The sequence below is a fragment of the Anabrus simplex genome, chromosome 2, assembly GCF_040414725.1.
Source record: "Anabrus simplex isolate iqAnaSimp1 chromosome 2, ASM4041472v1, whole genome shotgun sequence".
NCBI lineage: Eukaryota > Metazoa > Arthropoda > Insecta > Orthoptera > Tettigoniidae > Anabrus > Anabrus simplex.
The window spans coordinates 336,241,158-336,263,386 of record NC_090266.1 but is presented as its reverse complement, the minus strand read 5'-3'; the positions used below and the strand labels follow the sequence as shown (position 1 = coordinate 336,263,386).

The 22,229-nt window shown below is 37.3% G+C and overlaps 1 protein-coding gene across 4 annotated transcripts in view; it reads right to left on the bottom strand.

Moving 5' to 3' along the window:
• Positions 1 to 22,229, bottom strand: part of LOC136864120 (oxysterol-binding protein-related protein 11) — a 353,345-nt gene that overhangs the window by 239,812 nt on the left and 91,304 nt on the right. For all 4 annotated transcript variants that reach the window (XM_067140720.2, XM_067140724.2, XM_067140721.2 and 1 more), the window contains one exon: positions 11,177 to 11,386. In XM_067140720.2, coding sequence (XP_066996821.2) covers positions 11,177 to 11,386 — 210 coding nt within the window. The remainder of the gene's footprint in view (positions 1 to 11,176; positions 11,387 to 22,229) is intronic.

Below are 22,229 nucleotides of genomic sequence, written 5' to 3'. Positions count from 1 at the left end.
TTACTGTACTATATTATCTGTGACCATTTTATTGGTACAATTTTGAATATGTCTACATATTGAAGTGGCTGGCCAGCACACAGAGGTGTAATTTATGTTAGTATGTAAATTCCGTTCATGTTAAGGTGGATATGCATAGGTTTAGGAACTAAATTTGATACTGTTGTCAGTGTCTTGCGTTTCTTGTATATTTAAATTTAATTATGTTTCTTTGGAAGGGGCTACCTTATATAAATATTAGGTTATGTAAGACTTGCAATTAATTTGATTTCAATGTAGGGTACGTTTGATAATGTCACTGTAAAATTTTTGTAATTCTGGATAAACTCTTGTGCTCTTTTTTATTTTCTACATTCATTTCAAAATGATTCTTATCCAAGGAGTTGCTGGGCTCCTCAGCGGGAGAGGGAAGTAAGGCTCTGTGAAGCTTGGAAAGATATCACCAGTCTTGATGAAAAGTTCTAGTGATCTTCAACTTATGTACATATGTAAATTTCAGGTATTTCTTTAAATTAAGTATGTTTCTACTATCACTTATACAAGCCCAACAAAAAGAGAAAACCTAAGGGAAAATTCCATAAAGTTTTTTATTCTTCTTATCTTTCCTTCATGTCAAATGTTTTTCTAAACTCTGGACACTGGTCTTGCCTTGTATGAAGGCTTCTTTCTGCTGGGTATGTGTCGTCTTCCAATTGCTGCAGTCCAAATGGCCGTCAGGTGGACAATGCATCACTCTCTCAGGTTCTATTCAGTTCACTGCATGAGCTAGCCTAAATGGAAGTTTCTTATAGCATTGTGGTTGGAATGAAAGGAAATGTGGGAATCTCTTGGCAAATGGCCGCTGTCAGCATTTCTTCATATAGATCAGAAAAACCGGGAGCCAAACAGGAAATGATTGATTAAAACACGAAAATTTCCAGCTGTCAGTCGGAGTTATGTCGTGTGCAAGTCTCTCCAAAGTTCAAATTTTCAATGTTTTACTTTTGGCTCAAAATTAAAGAGAGGATGATGATACATTGTTTAAAGTTTTAATCATCTTAATGTTCTGTAACAAACCTTCAAAACTGTACAATGAACTTTTGGAACAGCTTGAAATGCAATGTGAAAATATTGCCATGCATTTGTATCCCACATGCAGTATCGAGCTTTCTAGAATTTCTGTTATGGAAATTACCAGTAGTTTTGAGTATGTAGAATTTGATTTGGTTAAAGGTACATCAGAAGGTAAAACCCTGCATTCACATTTAATGCTTGCCCATTTCCTGTTTCACAATGATCACTATCTCCTTGGTGGGAGCATGTGAAGGTGTTGCCTTTTCTGCTTGACCAGCCTACATGTTAGACGTGTTGGCTGTGAGCTACACTCACATGGAAAATTCCAACTCTCCTTGATGGTAAGCACTCTAGTACTTTTTAATTTCCGGTTGCAACTTCTTTTAATTTCAAGGACTTGTTTCTTAAATGCAGTAGTTCACGCTCTTGATTATACTTTAACCTCTAATTTTGTAAAACTAAACGATGGTATACTTTTCCTCTTATGCTCATCTTCAACGTTGTGGAGGTAAATAGTTTTTTTGAACTGTTTTGTTAACCTTAGTTTTTAACCCATTGGCATATAGTGACGGCTCCCAACCGTGCAATTGTTCACAGGACATAATGCAGCTTGATGGCTTGCAGCCATGGAGCCTAGCAAGAGTAGATTTGCGCACATATTTCGGATGTTTATCGAGAGATGGAACTGACATATACTGTCGGAAAGAGGAAGAGTTGCTCTTTCTCGCAATGGTGCTTGTGTTTGATTAGCTAAAAAAAAGTTAGCACTATAACTGATCTTGGAAAGTTCCTCCCCGTTGTGTCTGACCCTATCCAAGGTGAGCAGACAAATAGTATGCACGTAGCTAGCGGTGATATATCGGATATTCTGAACAGAAGTGATAATGAAAGCAAATCAGAAACTTCAGATTTTGAAAAATTATTTAGTGTCAGTGGTGATAGTAACAGCAGCGGATCCGAAAAAAGTGACAGAAAATCAGAAAATATGATGATGACTGTAATGTCTCTAATGTTGAAGTGCCAGGTGCTAGAAGCGCTTAAGAGATGAAAAATGATAACTACTGAAATGCAAAAATATCCAAATATAAGATTTATGATTTTTTCATTCCGTAAATTAAAGTTTGTGTGCCTCCGTGGCTCAAGTTGCAACGCGCTGGCCTCTTACCACAGGGTTCCGTGGTTTAAATCCTGGTCACCCCACACAAGATTTGTGCTGGACAAAGCAGAGACTGGACAGGTTTTCCTCCAGATACTCCAGTTTTCCCTTTCTTCTTTCATTCTAGCTACACTCTCCAGTATAATTTTATCTGTCAGGCATTAATCATTGCCCCAGACGACTGAGACAGGCTTCGGCAGCCAGCACAATTCCTATCCGCGGAGAGATGGGGGCTTCATTCATTTTATTCCTTACCTGGTCCAATGACTAGAAACAGGGTGTGGATTTTCATTTTTCCAAATTAAAGTTTGGGTAAGAAAACTGTAAAAACTAATAAATTAAAGTTCTCATGAACTGTGATTTACGTAAATTAAATACTAATTGTAGGCATGCAAAGGGCTGGAAAATCAATATGCCAATGGGTTAATCATCCATCAGGCTTGACCTCATTTAAATCTATATAACTGCAAAGATGTATTTTCTCATTATATAACGTAACTTAAAAGCTTTTCAGTCTGTCAAACACATAAGTTCAAAATTGAATATATACCTGTAACACTATAATATACCTAGGGGGGCTGCCTGGCCGAGGCGATAAAGGCGTGCTCGGTTCGCCTGGAAGGACATGGGTTTGAATCCCTATCAGGAAGTCGTAAAATTTAAGAAACGAGATTTCCACTTCCGGAGGTGCACATGGCCCTGAGGTTCACTCAGCCTATAACAAAAATGAGTACCAGGTTAATTCCTGGGGCAAAGGTGGCAGGGCATAGAGCTAACCACTCTACCCCATCAAGTGCCGAGGTTACAGATAGTGGAAGCCTTTACCTTCCACCCCTCCAAGAGCCTTCATGGCCTGTACGGAGATGACTTTGCTATTTTGCTATAACATACCTGTAAGAAACACACACTATTAAACAAAGAATGACATGTTTCGTTCTACAATAACATCCTCAGATTAATATAAAATCACCCAGATCACTCAGAAATGTTTTTTCTGACAGTTTTTTGTTCCTCCGTAAAATCACGCGGAACCCACTGTGAACACTTCTTTTGCCTAATCAAGAGCACTGATGGTTACAACTACACTGTTTACGCAGAAGAGATTCGTGACATGGTGCAATCTTCGGGAGCAAATTCTTGCCGCAATCTCTACTATTACTCCAGATATGATCCAACGCACGTGGCACGAAGTGGACTACAGATTAAACGTCTGCACAGCAACAGAGCTCACAATGAAATTTACTAATTGAACTTTTTATCTTTTCCATGCATCTTAAGGCTAAAACCACTGCATTACGTTTAATAGTTTTTTAATAGCTATTATCTAAAATCTACACATTATTTTTCGATGACCATGTATATATGCTCTACATTTCTTTATCACCGGGCAGAAACATATATATCTTTGGCGTTCAGGCAGAAGTGACCAAGTACACTTTCTGCGAATTTGAGTTAAATGCACTACTGGGTTAAAGAAAAAATATTCTACATGATGGCGTGGTCATTATTTTAATAGAATGAAAAAAAAGAACTAGCCCAAAAGGTGCAACAGCCTCGTAGTAATATAACATCATATATCACCGATTTCTTAAAACCCAATGATCTCAAAACTATGTTTTGCCAGAACACCGACGAGATGTTCCGTTCAAATTTTGCAGCTTTACTAGCCAAGGAGGTACACAAATATGCTCATAGACAGTTCCTTCAACTCTAGTGATAAGGGAAATCCCCTCAGTATCTCGCAATATTTTTTCTCCTGATAGTAAGAGTTGCATAATACACATATTGAGTGACGCAGTTTTTACGTGCGCGTACTTATTATGTATTGTCACTGTTTTTCGATGAAATGGCGTCGCAAAAACAGATTAGCAATACCAGTACAGTGTCTAAAATAGATGATACAGACAAAGAAGAATCGGATGTTACGGAATATAACTCTGAAGTCGACAATTCTTTCTCCAGCTCTTCTGAGAGCAACAACCACACAAGTGACACTGACAGCAACAGAACGGATCTGACTTAAGTAAAAACAGTCCCGGAACAACGACAATTCTTCCTGTTCGTAATCCTGATGAAGGGCTAATGTTGCCGTCAAACTCTGATACTGAAACACACCCTATAGATTATTTATTTATGTTATTTGTGCAGAGCGTGGGTTCAAATTCTGTGATTATTCCTTGAATAATTTTTCCACTTTTTGATGAACAAAACAATAAATGAAACCAAAGCATCATTAAAAGTATCTTTCTGTACATATATTTCAAAACAGTGAACCAATGTGTACCAAGCAGACTAGCCGCTCTATGGCTCTGCATTCGAGAAACACGGGAATTCGATCCCCACTGTTGGCTTTCCTGAGAATGATTTTCCGTGATTTCCCATTTTCACTTCCAGGCAAATACCGAGACAGCTCGTATTCGTAGGCCAGAGCCTTTTACTTCCAGCTAATTACCCAATTTCATTCACCACCATCCATTTAATTTTATTACCTCCCCAAATGAGGTTGACATCGGGAAGGGCATCCGGCCATATAAACGCGTAATATAAATTCATCTCACCTCATCCCCGAACCCATTTCAGGAAATGGAACTAATGGGTAGACACTAAGGGAAAGAATGTGTACTTAAAATTAACCAATGTCAGATCATATCATGAAGCATCCCTTTTGCCATTCTTCCATTGAAAAAATGATAAGACGATATTTATTTTGTCTTCAGACCACTTCAAATTTGGGTTTCAACTCTTATACATTTATATATATTTTTATCATTTTAGTTCATTTCTCCATATTTTCCATGCATTTTTTCATTGTTCAATGTATTCGCCGCCTACAGCCAAGACTTACTGCCGCCCGGAAGGGGTTAACAAACAAACAATACCTCTTTCAGACCTGAAAGAAAACTGGAGGTGTGAATTTTTGTTTGTACAACAAAAACTGACTAAAATGCTGTTAAATACATATTTTTTTAGTTTATTTTTCAAAATAAAAATGAACATCTGAAAAAAAAAAGCACCCACACAATTGTCTGTGTCCAGACTTCATTCACTGCTTACAAAAAAAAAAAATCAACTCAGTATATGTGAATATACATTTATTATGTACATGATCAAATGTTCTATTTCACAGGGTGGAATAATTTAAAACAATTAAAATCTTTGTTCAAACACAAGTATACATTACACTTTATACATTGAGAACAAGTTTTGCTTTAACAGTCCTTGTGGTGGCAGCACCTTGCTCTTAGACCTGCAAGAAAACTGGAGGTGTGGATTTTTGTTTGTACGTCAAAAACTTCCTAAAATTCTCTTAAATACATGTGTTTACAGCTTATTTTACAAAATAAGAACTATCGTCTGAAAAACAGCATCCACACAATTGTGCGTGTCAGGATTTAATTCACTACTTACAAAAAATATTTAAAAAATAAAAGAATCAGCTCATTACATGTGATTATATACATGTGCATGATCAAATGTTCTATTTTACAGTGCAGACCAATTTAAAACTATTAAAATCTTATACATTACATTTCTCACGTAGTTCTGCTTTCAGTCCTTTTGGTGGCAGTACCCAGCACTCCCGCATGCACTGCCTGTAGGGAAACCTAGCCCACACAATTGTGCATATCAACATTCAAAACCTCATGGTACTACGTACGATGTTGTAAGTTCACAATTTACGTTCGTTAAAACAATTTACACAATTCATTGATTACATTCTGATATTCAGTAAAGCTTATAGATTAATATGAACGCAATAAATAAATACTTACTTTAGGCATTACTGCTTCCTGCCATCTTGCTGATGAACAGTATTTTTAAACTCTTCATCCTGCCCTCTGGTGGTCAGCGCTAAATAAAAACAACTGAAGTACATAATACGTGTCCCGCATAAGCAAAAACTAGCGCCAAGAAAACGTCAAATAAGCTCAGACATAAATAAAATACGAACCTGCACAATTATGCGTACACGGTATGAAAGGGATATGTAACATTCACATACTTTGAAAAAAAATGCACATATTTTAAAGCAATTTCATCTAAAAAAATCTAAAAATAGCTTACAGGACTCAAAAGAAAGTTTCATAAAAAAAAGGTAATACTCTACTACAGTCAACAAAAATGATCCCTACATCAATTAAGGAGTATAAAGTAAGTTGCAAAGATTGTAAGAAGTTTTATATAGGACAGACTAGCCGAACATTTGCTCAGCATTATCAAGAACACTTTAAAGCAGTGTCATATAACAAACTAGCAATTACCCACGGCTTCGCTCGCGTGTATTTCGTAATTTGATCAGAGTAATCGCTTCTCAGCATTGTACTAAGAGACTATCTGAAAATTCCTAAAGTATAGAAACTCGCCCAAAAATTGAGTTTCATTTACCACAGAAATGGGGCCAAGGCGACCATGCGACATAGAACTCTACATGTGAGAAATATTCTCTCAAGTCAAAAACTAAATACATGTTTCTATATTTTTAAAGGAGATTCCAAATACCTATTCCCACATCTGTAACATATTCAGATTTTGAGATATACATTAGTATCCCCATAGAAAAATTCAGCCCCTTGATCAGTCCTCCCCCTACCCCCCCCCCCCTCCCTCTAAGTGTATTTCCCGAAAACAAAAACACATGTTTCCCTATTTTTAAAGGAGATTCCAAAAATCAATTTTTCACGTCTCTAAAATTTTCAGTTTTTAAGATATGAGTATGCTCATAAGAAAATAATTCAACTATTTTTCACTACTTTTCACACCCTGTTAAGTGCCCTCCCCGAAAACAAAAAGATACAGGTTCCTGTATTTTTAAAGGACCTTCCAAATACCAAGTTTCTTGTCCCTAGCATGTCAAGTTTTTGACATATAATGTAAAATGGAATGGCGTATGGCTTTTAGTGCCAGGAGATCCTAGGACGGGCTCGGCTCGCCAAGCGCAGGTCTTTTAATTTGACGCCCGTAGGCGACCTGCGAGTCATGATGAGGTTGAAATTATGAAGAAGACAACACATACACCCAGCCCCCGTGCCAGGAAAATTAACCAATGATGGTTAAAATTCCCGACCCTGCCGGGCATTGAACCCGGGACCCCTGTGACCAACGGCCAGCATGCTACCCATTTAGCCATGGAGCTGGACAACAATTTTAATGTTTTGAGATATAAGTATCCTCACACAAAGAATTCAACTAATTTTTCAATTCATTCACCCCCTTAAGTGGATTTTCCATACACAAAAGAACATACGTTTCTTTGAAGATTCCAAATGCAAATGTTCATGCCTCTAACATATTCAGTTTTTGAGATATAAGTATCCTCATAAAAAGAATTCAACTCCTTGTTCACCCCAGCCCCTTAAGTTGATTCCCCCCTCCAAAAATGCGTGTTACTTTATTTTTTAAGGTGATTCCAAATAAAAATTTTAACGTGTGTAACCTTAAGTTTATGAGATATAAGTTTCTCCACAGAAAGAATTACATTTTTTCACTCCCTTTCACCTTCCCCTTAAGTGAATTTTCAATTAAACCAAAAAACTTATTTTTTTGTTTAGAAAGGAGCTTCCAAATGCCAATTATCACTACTGTAACGTCTTCATATTTAAGATATATGTATCCTCACAAAAAGCAATTGAACTCCTTTTTCACCACCCCCGCACCCATGTTGATTCCCAACCCAAATGCGTGTTTCTTTATTTTTAAAGGAGATTCCAAATACTAATTTTCACGTCTTTAACATCTTTAGTTTTTGAGGTATAAGTATCCTCATACAAAGTATTCAACTAATTTTTCAATTAATTCACCCCCCTTAAGTGGATTTTTCGAACACAAAAGATTACGTATTTCTTTAGTTTGAAAGAAAATTCTGAATGCAAATTTTCATGTCTGTAACATCTTCAGTTTTTGAGATATAAGTATCCTCATGAAAATAATTCAACTCCTTTATCACTCCACCCCTACCCGTAAGTTGGTTTCCTCCCACCCAAAAATGCGTGTTTGTTTATTTTTAAAGGATATTCTAAATTCCTATTTCCACATCCGTAACCTTCAGTTCTGAGATATAAGTTCCTCCAGAAAAAGTATTCCTTTTTTTTTTTACTTCCCTTCACACACCCCACTGAAGTAAATTTTCCAAAAACAAACAATACTCGTTTCTTTAAAAGAGCTTCCAAATACCAATTATCACTTCTGTATTATCTTCAGTTTTTGAGATATATGTATCCTCGTAAAAGGAACTCATCTCCGTTTTCATTCCCCCTCTACTAATTTGATTCCCCCCCCCCCCAGCAAATGCGTGTTTCCTTATTTTTAAAGCAGGTTCCAAATACCAGTTTTCACGTTTTTAACATCTTTAGATTTTTTTTTTGGTATACATACATACATCCTCATACAAATAATTCAACTAAGTTTTCAATCCTTTCACCCCCCCACCCCCACCGTTAAGATTCCTTTCCAAAAAACAAAGAATACGTGTTTCCATATTTTTAAAGGATATTCCAAATACCAATTTTCATGTCTGCAACATGTTAAATTCTTGAGATATACTGTAGATACGCTAATTTTAAAAAATCACCCTCTTTTTCAGTTCCCCTTAAGTGGATTTTCCAAAGAAAATATCTATGTTTCTTTACTTTTACAGGAAATTCCAAATACCAGTTTTCAAATCTGTAATATGTTACGTGTCTGAGATTATTTTCAGAAATAGTCGTTATTCGTATTTCTTTATTTTCGAAGGAGATTTCAAATTTCAATTTTTATGTCTGTGACATTTTCAGTTTTTGATATATAAGCCTCCTCATAAAAGGTGTTCAACCCCTTTTTCCCCATTTTTCACCCCCCACCCACCCCCCTTAATGGGATTTTCAAAAAAAAAAAATGTGTTTCTTTATTTTTAAAGGAGATTTCAAATACCAATGTTTACGTCTGTAAACTTTTAAGTTTTTGAGATACAGATATCCTCATTTTAGTAATTCACCCCACTTTTTCACCCCCTTAGCGACGGAATATCCAAAAATCTTCCCTTAGTGAGCACCTACATGTTAATATGAATGTATCCCCAAAATTTCATTTCTTTATATCCAGTAGTTTTGGCTCGGCGATGATGAATCGGTCAGTCAGTCAGTCAGTCAGTCAGTCCAAGTTATTTTATATTTTATACATATATATATAGATAGATAATCTGCTTTTGCAGAACATATTTATAGCAATACAACTATCATGGCATTGAGAAAGATACAGTATGGAATTAATCTATAAATGCAATCATGGTTTAAAATTAAACATTCATGAAATCATCGAAATATACTTAGCACAAAAAAAGGTGGTGATTGAGGTGATGCAATGCCACATGCCAGCGCTGTGACAGTTACTCAGTATTCGTGCAACAGTTGAGACTAGGTTTGGTCATTCCTTTCATAATTAAAAAAAAAAAAAGTAATGTTATTGTCTTAAAGTTGCACTAACGGCTTTTTATGGTTTTCAGGTGCCAGAATATAGTCCCGCAGGAGCTCTTTTACGAGCCAGTAAATCTACCAACAGAAGGCTGACATATTTGAGCACATTCAAATACCACTGGACTGAGCCAGGATCGAACCTGCCAAGTTGGGGTGAGAAAGCCAGAGCCTCAACAATACAAGCCACTCACCCCAACAGGTCATTCCTTTCATAATAAGGTATGATTTTATTTATGTTCAGTAAGTTTTACACATTTTTCCACTATATCTTATCTTTATTACAGTACAACTGTCCTCTACATTTGAAAAAATCAAGACGACACAGTTATGTGAACTTTTAATACTTTAATTTTTTATAATCTACTGATGTTGGAACGAAACTTCTGAAAACTGGTTTTAGGGTTAAATAATTTTGATGTGTGCTCATATAGACTATTTTAATTTTAAGATGTGTGGAGAATGAATGACAACACTTCAGAGTTATGTCTATTTACAGAGTCTCTTCTCCTTACAGAAATATTACAGCTGGCAGTCTTTAACTGGAACAGGTGATCCTTCCATAACCTTGATTGACAGGTTTCAATTTTCACTTTCACTTCACATGCACCACTGCCAGATCACATAGCAGCTCCGTGCAGTCAGGTTCTATTGCTATTTGCTTTTACGTCGCACTGACACAAAACGTTTTATGGCGACGATGGGACAGGAAAGGCCTAGGAACGGGAAGGCAGTGGCCGTGGCCTTAATTCAGGTACAGCCCCAGCATTTGCCTGGTGTGAAAATGAGAAACCATGGAAAACCATCTTCAGGACTGCTGACAGTGGGGTTCGAACCCACTATCTCCCGGATGCGATCTCTCAGCTGTGTGCTCCTAACTGCAAGGCCAACTCTCCTGGTGCAGTCAGGTTCGAACACATGAACTTTGGCTATCGGAACACATGACAACTTTACACTTTGCTCAACTCCAAGCAAGATGGATAAGTCGCACAATCAACTTATGTGACTGCTCTACACACTGAACTACTCTACTAATATCACTCAACAAGACAACAACAAACTCCACACTGCTCCTCGTTTGGAGCAAGCCTTTTATATACTGTAGCTAGTGATGAAGTTCTAGTATCATCGGGATATGCCCAGAAGAGGAATGTTCTACTTCTCCTTCCAGAAAATCCATGAAGACTCCCGAAGGAAACCACAACAGAAGCAGAGGCCGTCACATGCCCTCCGGTCGACCTGGAACTCGCCACCCTAACTCACTCATACCTTATAGGAAATACCGAATGTGGCTTTAAGGTAACTAAGTCACATGACCTCGTAATAGCATGGATGGAAGGTCTAGCTCGCATGTGCAATGAAAATAAAGTCATATGTTCTACTAAATACAGAAAATCTCCAATATATATTTCAAAAGGATTACAGATACAATTCTCAATAAATAATCAATCTTAAACATTAATTAACAAGGAGCAGTAAATCTTCTCGTTAATGATACTCAATATACTCAGCATAATCATACCTGTGCAATGGCCATAGTGTGCCTCTCTGCAACAGCTCGAATGCGATTCACCCATTCTTGTCGTGCTCGAGCATCTGCCGCACGAAGTTTGAACATTTCTCCTGTTGCTGAGTTGACAGTAAAGGTGTTGGAATCCTCATCACTGGGCGATATTACAGCTCCTGCTAGGTGAACAGACCCACGAGGCCTTTGCTTCCTTTCAGATTCATTCTGTAATAATAAAGAGAAGGAAATACAATGTTATACGCCAAAAATCGTTATTCTTTTGCAATCTTTTTCAGAAAAGAATTTAGGTCAGCATTCTCATTCATATTTGTGCACAACCTCTCTAGTAACTAATGTTATTATGCTCCAGAAAGCCACAAGAATTTAGGATTAAATTATTCAACCTTGCATTTCCTGATCCAAAAATGAGCCAGAACCCACCGGTAGGTGAAAATTCTGAACTGAATGCAATGACTAAAAGAAGTTAGAGACTGACAAGATACTGGACAAAACACATCCTACTTTGTATGTATACATCTCAATTTATCTTGCTATAATTTTACTCTGGTAGACAACTTTCAGCTACTATATTCACAACAAAATTTGTTCCTTTATTGATAACAAACAATTCTCTGCAACTAACACACTTGAGTTCTCCTCTTGCCTTTCAACATGCAGTTATAGTTCAAATGTCAAGTCAAGGTCTCTAACACGTAACAAAGAAAATGTACTGCTGTGTTAACTTAAAATAAATGTGCACTAAATTCAAAGAATAAATCACAGAAAGGCCACAATAGAGAATTGATATCTAGATTCAACAAATAAAATTCAAAATGGATACTCCACCTATCTCTATTGTTGTTTAGGTCACCAGTCCATAGACTCGTTTGATGCAGTTCTCAATACCACATAATACATAATTACTACATCCTACATCTAACATATTCATACACTGGTCTACCCCTACTCTTCCTACCACCTACACTTCCCTCAAAAACTGCACAACCGGGCGAGTTGGCCGTGCGTGTAGAGGCGCGCGGCTGTGAGCTTGCATCCGGGAGATAGTAGGTTCGAATCCCACTATCGGCAGCCCTGAAAATGGTTTTCCGTGGTTTCCCATTTTCCCACCAGGCAAATGCTGGGGCTGTACCTTAATTAAGGCCACGGCCTCTTCCTCCCAACTCCTAGGCCTTTCCTATCCCATCGTCGCCATAAGACCTATCTGTGTCGGTGCGACGTGAAGCCCCTAGAAAAAGAAAAGAAAAAAAAAAACCTGCACAAGTCTTGGATGTCTTAAGATGTGTCGTATCATTCTGTCTATACTTCCAGTAAAATTTTACCAAATCAATATCTTCTCACCAATTCGATTAAGTATACCTTCATTTGTGATTCGATCTACCCATCTCACCTTCTGCATTCTTTTATAACACCACATTTGAAAAGATCCCATTCTCTTTCTTTCTGAGCTAGTTATGTTCATCATCCACTTCCATGTAATGCCAAGCTCCAGACAAAAGTATTCAAAAACATCCTTCTAATTCATATAACAATGTTCGAAATGAGAAAATTTCTTAAGAAAGGCCTTTCTTCCAGTGCTAATCTGCAATTTCTATCCTCATTATTTCTGCTATCATGAATTATTCTCCTTTAAGATTTCATTTTCTGATCCACATCATCTGACTTCACTGAACTGCACTCCAAGAATCGGTCCATACCAGTCAGCAATTTCTCCATATCTTCTGCACACTCAGATAAAATAACCCATCTGTTCTGACAAGCTCTAAGATTACAGAGGACAAACTATAGCATTGCCTCACTCTGTTATGGATTGCTACTTCTTTATCCAAGCCCTCAATTCTTATAGCTGCAGACTGATTATTCTACTGATAGTACATAATTCCTCTCTCTCGTTATCTGATCCCGATCACCTTCAGAATCTCAAATAGTTTGGTGCAATCAACATTATAGAAGGCCTTTTCTACATCCACGAATGCAATGTACGTAGGCTTGTCCCTCTTAATTCGGTACTCTAAGATATAACTTTTTTTCTACAATTGGCATCACGTCGCAAAGGCACAGACAGGTCTTATGGTGACAATGGGATGGGGAAGGCCTAAGAGTGGGAAGGAATTGGCCATGAACTTAATCAAGGTACAGCCCCAGCATTTGCCTGGTGTGAAAATGGGAAACCATGAAAAACCATCTTCAGGGTTGCCGACAATGGGATTCGAACCCCTCTAAGATCAGACGTAATGTCAGAATTCCTTCGTGTGTTTGTAAGTTTCTTCTGAAGCCAAATTGATATTCCACCTATCAACTTCAACTTATCTTTCCATTCTTGTGTTAAAATTATGCAGGTGTGATATGCTAAACTAACGGTGCAGTAGTTCTCACACTTATTAGTAGCGAGCGGATTTTAATGTAATTACGGTTTTTTTTTGCATAAGTTTTAACGCAAGTTACAAAGTTCATTATTCCTATTGTGCATCCCCAAGTGTAAAAACTGAATCTTATTTCACATAAAAACACATATTTTCACATTTTTTAAATGTAAATACATATTTTGAGAAAATTTATAATAAGCACATAAATCGGCAATATTTGTTGATCAATAAAATTTAAAATGCTTCTGTGTTATAAAACAATGCTCATATTTCCATTTTACGATTACGATATTGTTTTTAACAGTGTATTTAACATAATGTATCTGAATGTTTCGGCTATTTATGGACTTCCCTCCATAAGTTCTAAAACTTTGCTGGTCACTGGCTACGTCGTTACATTTAGACAGCGATTTGATTTGCTGCACAAGATGTTTCCTTGCATGATGTCATTCCAACTCTTTATGAGTCAGCCCTGTCGGGTTTTGTTTATAGAATATCAGCGAAAGGCAATCACGGAGAGATAAGGTGACGTAATTCCGTTACGACATGGGAGACTCGGAAGAATATTGCCCCACCATTAGGTAGTGGAATTTCATCACTCCTAAGAGTAAGGTTAGCTGTTCGGGTCCATATATCATTCCCGTGGTCGTGTGATTTTGTATGGATTTATAAGAAATATTTCCTTCAGTGTCCGCTGCTATTCTTTTTATTGAAACAGTGATTCACCGTAAATGCGTGTGTCGTAACCTGCAAAATAATGCCAAAAGAGAAGTCGAGTACAAGGTCGCGTCTTCAACAATATATGTAGTGGAATTTAAAAGCATTTTCACTACCGATGGAAAAGTATTATTTTGCCAACCGTGTGGTAAAACAGTACGTGCAGATCAACGTTCTCAAGTAATCCAGCATTTGTCTGGAAATAAGCATACTGCGGCTGCTTCGTGTGTGCGTTGCGACAATTACTAATAGCTGAACCAGCTACTTCAAATGCAGGCCCATCTAAATATTCCCAGTATTATTTAGATGTGTGCAGAGCATTTGTTTGCGCCGACATTCCTCTTGGTAAAATAAATAATCCGGGACTGAGAAATTTCCTAACAAAGTACATTAATTTTGAGCCTCCAGACGAATCCACATTAAGGAAAAGCTATCTCCCAAAATGTTACGAAGAAAGTTTACAGAGAATTCAGGCAGTATGTGATAGCGAAAAACTGTGGGTGAGCATTGACGAAACCACTGATTCAAGTGGCAGAAAAGTAGGAAATGTTGTAGTTGGTGTGTTGAAGAATGACAAAACTGCTTGCGAACATTCTTATTTGCTAGCGTGTAAAGAAATGCCTGCTGCAAACCATGTCACTGTAGCTAGATTATTCAATGAAGCCATGCACTTACTTTGACCAAAAGGTATAAAATACGACCATGTATTGCTTTCCCTTACGGACAGTGCAGCTTACATGAAAAAGGCAGCCGAAGGCCTTTCTGTGAGCTTTCCGAAAATGATACACGTAACTTGCGTTGTTCATGCTCTACACAGGTTATGTGAAACTGAGCGGGCTCAATATCCTCAAGTGGATAAATTAGTGTCTAATGGCAAAAAAGTCTTCGTAAAAGCACCCTCAAGCATCGATCTCTTTAAAGAGAAAAACCCGGATCTTGCGCTTCCTCCTCTGCCTATTGTTACGCGGTGGGGTACCTGGCTCAGCGCTGTGGTATACTACGCAGACAATTTCGAAAGTTTTGCATCCGTTGTGAACGTGCTACATAAAAACGACGCGTCGTCAATTGAGATTCTTCAAGAGATACTAAAAGACAGCTCTTTGAAAAATGATTTGGCGTTTATATCTGCCAATCTAAGCTTCTTGTGTAAAACTATAGACATACTTGAAAAATCCACTAACCTGTTGTCCGAAACAGTGAAGGAAGTGCGCGCTGTTGAAAATAAATTAGATTCACTCTCGGCTTCGCAGGTACAGGGACTGTTAAAGGTCAAATATCAAAATTTGTTCAGGAAAAACAGAGTATTTCAAACAATGTGCCAAATTTCTAATGTATTAGAGGGTGCTCATGTTCGCAAAATTGATGGCATTTTTGTTGGTGACATTCCCCTCTTTAACTATACTCATCTGACTTCCTGTGATGTGGAGCGATCATTTTCGCAGTATAAGGCGTTCTTTAGAGATAATCGGCAAGCATTTGTGATGGACAATTTGGAGATGACCTTTGTTGTTCACTGCAATTCTGAGACTACTTCTAGCAACTAATATTCCAGCGTGTGATGGGTGAGTACGAACTGGTACTATTTTTTCAAAGATGATAGGTTGCTTTTGCCATATTTAAACAAAACATTACCTTTACAAAAATAACCATTCATAACATCTACTCTCGCATATCAAAAATTAATACACCATACAGCACGTTTCCATACACAGACATCATTTTGCCTTAAGGAGCACGTTTGGTAGCACCATATTCTAATACAAAACATTATACTTATTTACTTCTTGAGCGCGAGTAGTTATGTGATATTTAAAGGAAAATTTCAATTTTTTATCACATATTTTAAAGTTTTTCAGCACATAAAAAATAAATATTTTTCACATTTTTAGCACATAAAAATCCGCTCCCTACTTATTAGCACCTGCTTTCTTAGAAATTGGTATAACAACATTGTGTAAAATCGGATGACACTTTCCCTACATTATACATCTTACACACTAAAGGAAATAACCTCGCCATGCTGGTTTTTCCTATGGCAGTTGGTGATTCTCACCAATTCCAGGCTCTTTGTTCCAATTTAGGTCTCTCAAAGCTCTGTCAAATTCTGACATCAAAATTGGATCTCTCATTTCATCAGCATCAACAGTCTCGTCTTGTTCCACAACCATATTATCTAATTCTTTCCCTTCATACAGCAGTTGGATATGTTTCTGCCATTTTTTTTGTTTGTCTTCTTTCCCTAAAAGTGGTCTTACATTTGAATTCTTAATATTCATACACCTACTTTTCCTTTCTCCAAAGATTTCCTTGATTTTCCTGTATGCAGCATCTGCCTTTCCTATGACTACACATACTACAACATCCTTGCACTTCTCTTTCAGCCATTCTTCCTTAGCTGACCTGCACTTTGTATCTACTTCATACTTTTAATCACCTGTATTCTTTTCTGCCCTCCTCATGGTTTACACTTTTGTACTTCAGCCATTCGTCAAATAGATCTGACAAATCCTGAGTCATTCAGTGACTCCATCCTTGTAATTCTATCTTTATTGCAACAGGATTTACAAGCATCAAAAGCAGAGAATGAGGTCTTAAAGGAGAAGGAACTTTTACTGGAATCGAAAGTAAACACTCAGAACAAAGGTGACTCCGCGAATTAAGACGCGTGGTGTCAAGTTGTTTCGGATTCTAGGAGAGAGTGGCGGTTTCTCACATAGAGCATCGGAGCAATGAACATCCATTCTGTGTGCTTATACACTGTTCTATTCAGTGATTCCCCTGACCAGGAACACATTTGAAATACGTGCCCAAGCAACTTGTGATGTGTCACTGTTCCCAGCACACAGTAATAAATATGCAGGAGCATATCTGGGACTGCACTCCCACAGATGTGCATCAGTTTGTGGGTTGGAGGTTGAGCGGGGAGAAGAGGGGGTGCTGAACGGTAGGCAAGGGGATGCGGGAGGTAAGACGTGAGCTGGAGCAGAAGTGTGTTGAATATCATGATAGGGTGCATGCACAGAGGCTTTATTACGCACCTAGCCAAAAAGAGTTCCAAGCTGCCAAGTTCCTCCTGGCTGCTATTGGTCTTGATCAGGTAAACCAACTACTAAAGCAAATTTTTTTTAAAAATAACAGATGACGTACACAGTTAAAATAATGCCACAACATAGTACGTAGAAGAGTGCCCCGTGCTTATAAAACTAGGTGGAACTTTAAATCACGAACTGTTGAAGTAGTTTATGAGAACAAGGAATCCCCCCATTTAAAGCCCTGAAGAAATAAGAGCAACGTCTCGACACAGTACAGCAATATTACAGGCAAAGGGATTGCGCCTTAAACTAGAACATCCCACATTTCAGATTTGGCTGTCTGTATTTAATTTAATAATGCCACATGTTGATATTTTATACAACCAGTTGCAGACCCAGTCGAAATTAAAAAGGCAATTTATAATTTTGAATGTGTCACATTTCAAGGCATATGATACAATGATCCAGTAAAAAAAAAACATGTACAGATACATGCATCTCCAAGTGGCAGCCAAGGAAATTTGCGATACAATTATTCTCCAAACAACGGAACGTTTTCAGTTCACCAATCATCTTCTTGCAGCAAACTTGTTTCATGCTGACAGTTTTTAAAAGTATGAAAGGCAGTTCCCATTTGTTACTTTGAAGAAAGTGTGTGGAGTTTATCCTTTTATTCAGCAAAATAAACTTAAAACGGAACTGGAAATTCTATATATATGAGAGTAAATTTTCGATCTGTGTACAGTGCTGTACACTTTTTTCAATTTTCACTTCAAAATAACTTAGTGAAATAATAAAATGACAAACTCATCATAACAGTGCTGATGACAACATCGGAAGCTCAACGTTGAGGAGGATAAAGACTTCCTTTCGTAGTACAATGCGTAACAAAACACTGACCGCTCTTGCAATGCACTCTATTGAAAAGGAATTAGTTAGGGATATGGAGAGTTTTAAGTAATCTGCCATAGACAAATTTGCTGCAATGAAAGAAAGAAGAATGGACTTCATGTACAAGCAGTCTGCATAGGTGGGTGTATAATTTATTTAAATTACTGTTGCGTTATCTGTAATGTAGTTTTGTAACTTTCTCCACGAGATCCGTAATCTGTGTTTTGATTTCGAATATTGAACCCCCAGAGTCGAGAGCCACCAGCCGCCACTGCTAAGAGAAAAGTGTACAGTTAGACAAAGAAAACTTTTTAATAGATACCAGAAGTAGATTTTCAGCTATGAGGGAAGTAAGTGATATGCAAGGACTTATCCGTAGGAGAAACAGCCAAGCTGTTAGCAATAACTCTGTTACGAAACACGGCAAAGTTAGGCCTAAAATTTCACACAGTGCACCGGCGAAAGTGTCGAACATTCTTATATTTGGTGATAGCCAGGTGAGAGGAACTGCAAAAGAAATGGACAATGAAGATATTGTAGCATTGGCCGTCATCTATTCTGGGGCCCCAATCAAAAAGGTACTGGAAAACACGGAGCATGAAGCACGAAATCTAGGAAGTCGCGATGCGGTAGTGATCATCTGCGGGACGAATAACGTAGCTCACGACAACGCCAAGAATGTCACTTCTCATCTTAAATGTAAAACTAGGTAAGCTGACTTACACTAACATCTTTGTAGTGAACGTGCCCCACAGGTATGATTTGAGTAGAGACTCGTGTGTAAACATTGAAGTGAACAAAGTTGATAGAGATATGGTTAAAATTTGTAAACATTTTCGTAATACACTGGTAATTGAATGCAGCAGTTTCGAGAGACACTGTTACACAAAACATGGCCTTCATCTAAACAATTCAGGTAAACGAAAAATTTCAAATATTGCTCTTGATTTTATTAATCATAAGATATGTACTGTGAAAAAGGCAACTCCCTAGGGTTATAATACCTACCATGAAAACTAGTAGAAAGAGCCAGCTGTACTTCAAGCTGGCTCAATCAACTAGAAAATGAAACTCAGGAAAGTAAGGAATTTCAAGTTACCCAGCTGCAACAGTCAAGTTTTAGGGAGGAAGGGTGTCTGATATTGCTCTTGGTAAACTGTCAAAGTGTAGTAAATAAGCAGTTAAAATTTGGTACACTGATGGAATCTTATGAGACTGATGTGGTGATAGGACTGGAATCATGGTTGAGAGAAGGAGTGAGTAACAGAGAAGTATATCCAGAAGGGTATTCAGTCTATCGTAGAGACCGAGGAGATAAAATGGGAGGGGGATGTTTATTCTGGTGACAGAAACTTATTGCTCACATGAATGGTTTACCGATGAAAGGGATGAAATATTAGGGATAAAATTAGTTTGTGATGATGTGAATGAGGTGGGAATTATAGGAACATATAGGCCTGGAAGAGAGGAAAGAGACATGGAAATATTTGAGAAAATAATAGATTATACTCATAAAAACAATAATAATATGGTAATAATAAAATAACAAAGCTAGTGGGGAAGACTTCATAACAGCTGAACTTTTAAAATGGGCTGAACCAAAAATTATAGAAGATCAACAAATAATCTTTGAAGAAATTTGGCAAACAGAAAAGATCCCAGAGGGTTGGAAAGTGGCTCTAATACACCCATTACACAAGAAGGGTAACAAGCAAGATGTCAACAAGTACAGAGGTATCTCTCTCTTGCCAGTTGCTTACAAGATATTCTCAACAATAGTACTAAACAGAGTAAAATCAACACTGGACAGTCAATTGGGTGAATATCAAGGTGGATTTAGAGAAGGAAGATCTTGCTCTGAACAGATTTTCAACCTGAAATCTATAATTCGACACAGATTAATAAACTCCAAAGACATAGTTGCAACATTTAATGACATTAAAAAAGCTTTTGACTCTGCTGATAGGGAAACCCTAGGTAAAGTAATCCAGGAATTTGGAATTAAAACTAAATTGGCAAACCTAATTCGTGAAACACTTACAGACACTATCTCGAAAGTAAAATTTATGGGTGAAATATCTCGACCTTTCAAAATAAATACAGGTGTCAAGCAGGGCGATGGTCTATCTCCACTCCTTTTCAATTGTGTCATGGAGAAAATTGTAAGAATTTAGAATGAAAAACTGAAAGAATCCAAAATATTGCCACTCATGCTGGGGAAGAACAAATGTGTTGCAATAAATTGCCTAGCATTTGCAGATGACTTTGCTGTACTTTCAGAAAGCCTTACAGATGCAGCAATGCAAGTCAATCTCCTTGAAAAGACAGCCAACATGACAGGCTTGAGAATCTCTGCTGAGAAAACAAAATTTTTAATGAATATAAAAAGTGCCCCAAAGTTTTTAGTAAAGGATATTGGTCAAATAGAAAAGGTAAAGAAATTCAAATATTTGGGTGAGACAATTCAAGAAAATGGTTTAGAAAAATCTGCTATGGAGGAGAGGATACAAAAGATGGAAAGAGCTTACAGTATAACTAAGAACACTTATAACAAAAAGTGCTTATCGAGAAAACTTAAAATAAAGCACTACAACACAGTAGTGAAACCAGAATGCCTTTATGCCAGCGAATGTCTAGCACTGAACTACAAGCTCGATAAATTAGAAATATTAGAAAGAAGAATTATAAGGAAAATATTAGGTCCTCTAAGAATTGCAGAGTTTTTGAAATTAAGAAGTAACAACAAAATTTACCAGAACATAGAAAACATATCAGAAACAATAAGAAAAAGGAGATTGCTATTTCTTGGACACATTTACAGAATGGATGACAATAGACTAACTAAACGAATCTTCAAGTGCTTAAAGTAAATACAAAATTTTAATATTCCACCTACTCAATACTAAAAAATCATGTGATGTTTTTACAAAAACATTACAATGACATTAAAAGGTACTAGTTTCGGTCCACTGTGGACCATCATCAGCCTAGCCAAATTACAACAGTAAAAGACATAGTGATAAAAATAGTATGGAGAAATGAGAGGATCTAAAAGGATGGGATGGTGGTGGAATGACAGATAAAAGTGAAAAAACCGTATTTGCGAATAATGATAAAAGTAACAGAAGTGTTCACAATGACAAGTAAAATCTTGTGAAGTCACAGTAAAAACTCTTGATGAGATAGTCAGGTTGGCAGTTGCTCCTCTGTTGCACGATTGACATATATAACTACGTATATGCTTCTAGAAAGTTGTAGATGTAAGTTCCACTTTTGCGTAGAGGGAAGAATTGTCCAATGAGACTAGCACCAGATTAAAATTGACAAAATTGAACCTGTTCTATGGTGGAATTAAAGGCTTTCTGTGTTGAACGGAAGTCTCAGATCAATCGGGACCCCAATGAACCTTGCGCTGCGTGGAACAAACTTGCTGGATTGAATGCAACTTACGGAGTGAGCATGGCACGGGCCGCAATATCAATCAGCAAGTTTGTTCCACGCAGCGCAAGGTTCATTGGGGTCCCGATTGATCTGAGACTTCTGTTCAACACAGAAAGCCTTTAATTCCACCATAGAACAGGTTCAATTTTGTCAATTTTAATCTGGTGCTAGTCTCATTGGACAATTCTTCCCTCTACGCAAAAGTGGAACTTACATCTACAACTTTCTAGAAGCATATACGTAGTTATATATGTCAATCGTGCAACAGAGGAGCAACTGCCAACCTGACTATCTCATCAAGAGTTTTTACTGTGACTTCACAAGATTTTACTTGTCATTGTGAATACTTCTGTTACTTTTATCATTATTCGCAAATACGGTTTTTTCACTTTTATCTGTCATTCCACCACCATCCCATCCTTTTAGATCCTCTCATTTCTCCATACTATTTTTATCACTATGTCTTTTACTGTTGTAATTTGGCTAGGCTGATGATGGTCCACAGTGGACCGAAACTAGTACCTTTTAATGTCATTGTAATGTTTTTGTAAAAACATCACATGATTTTTTAGTATTGAGTAGGTGGAATATTAAAATTTTGTA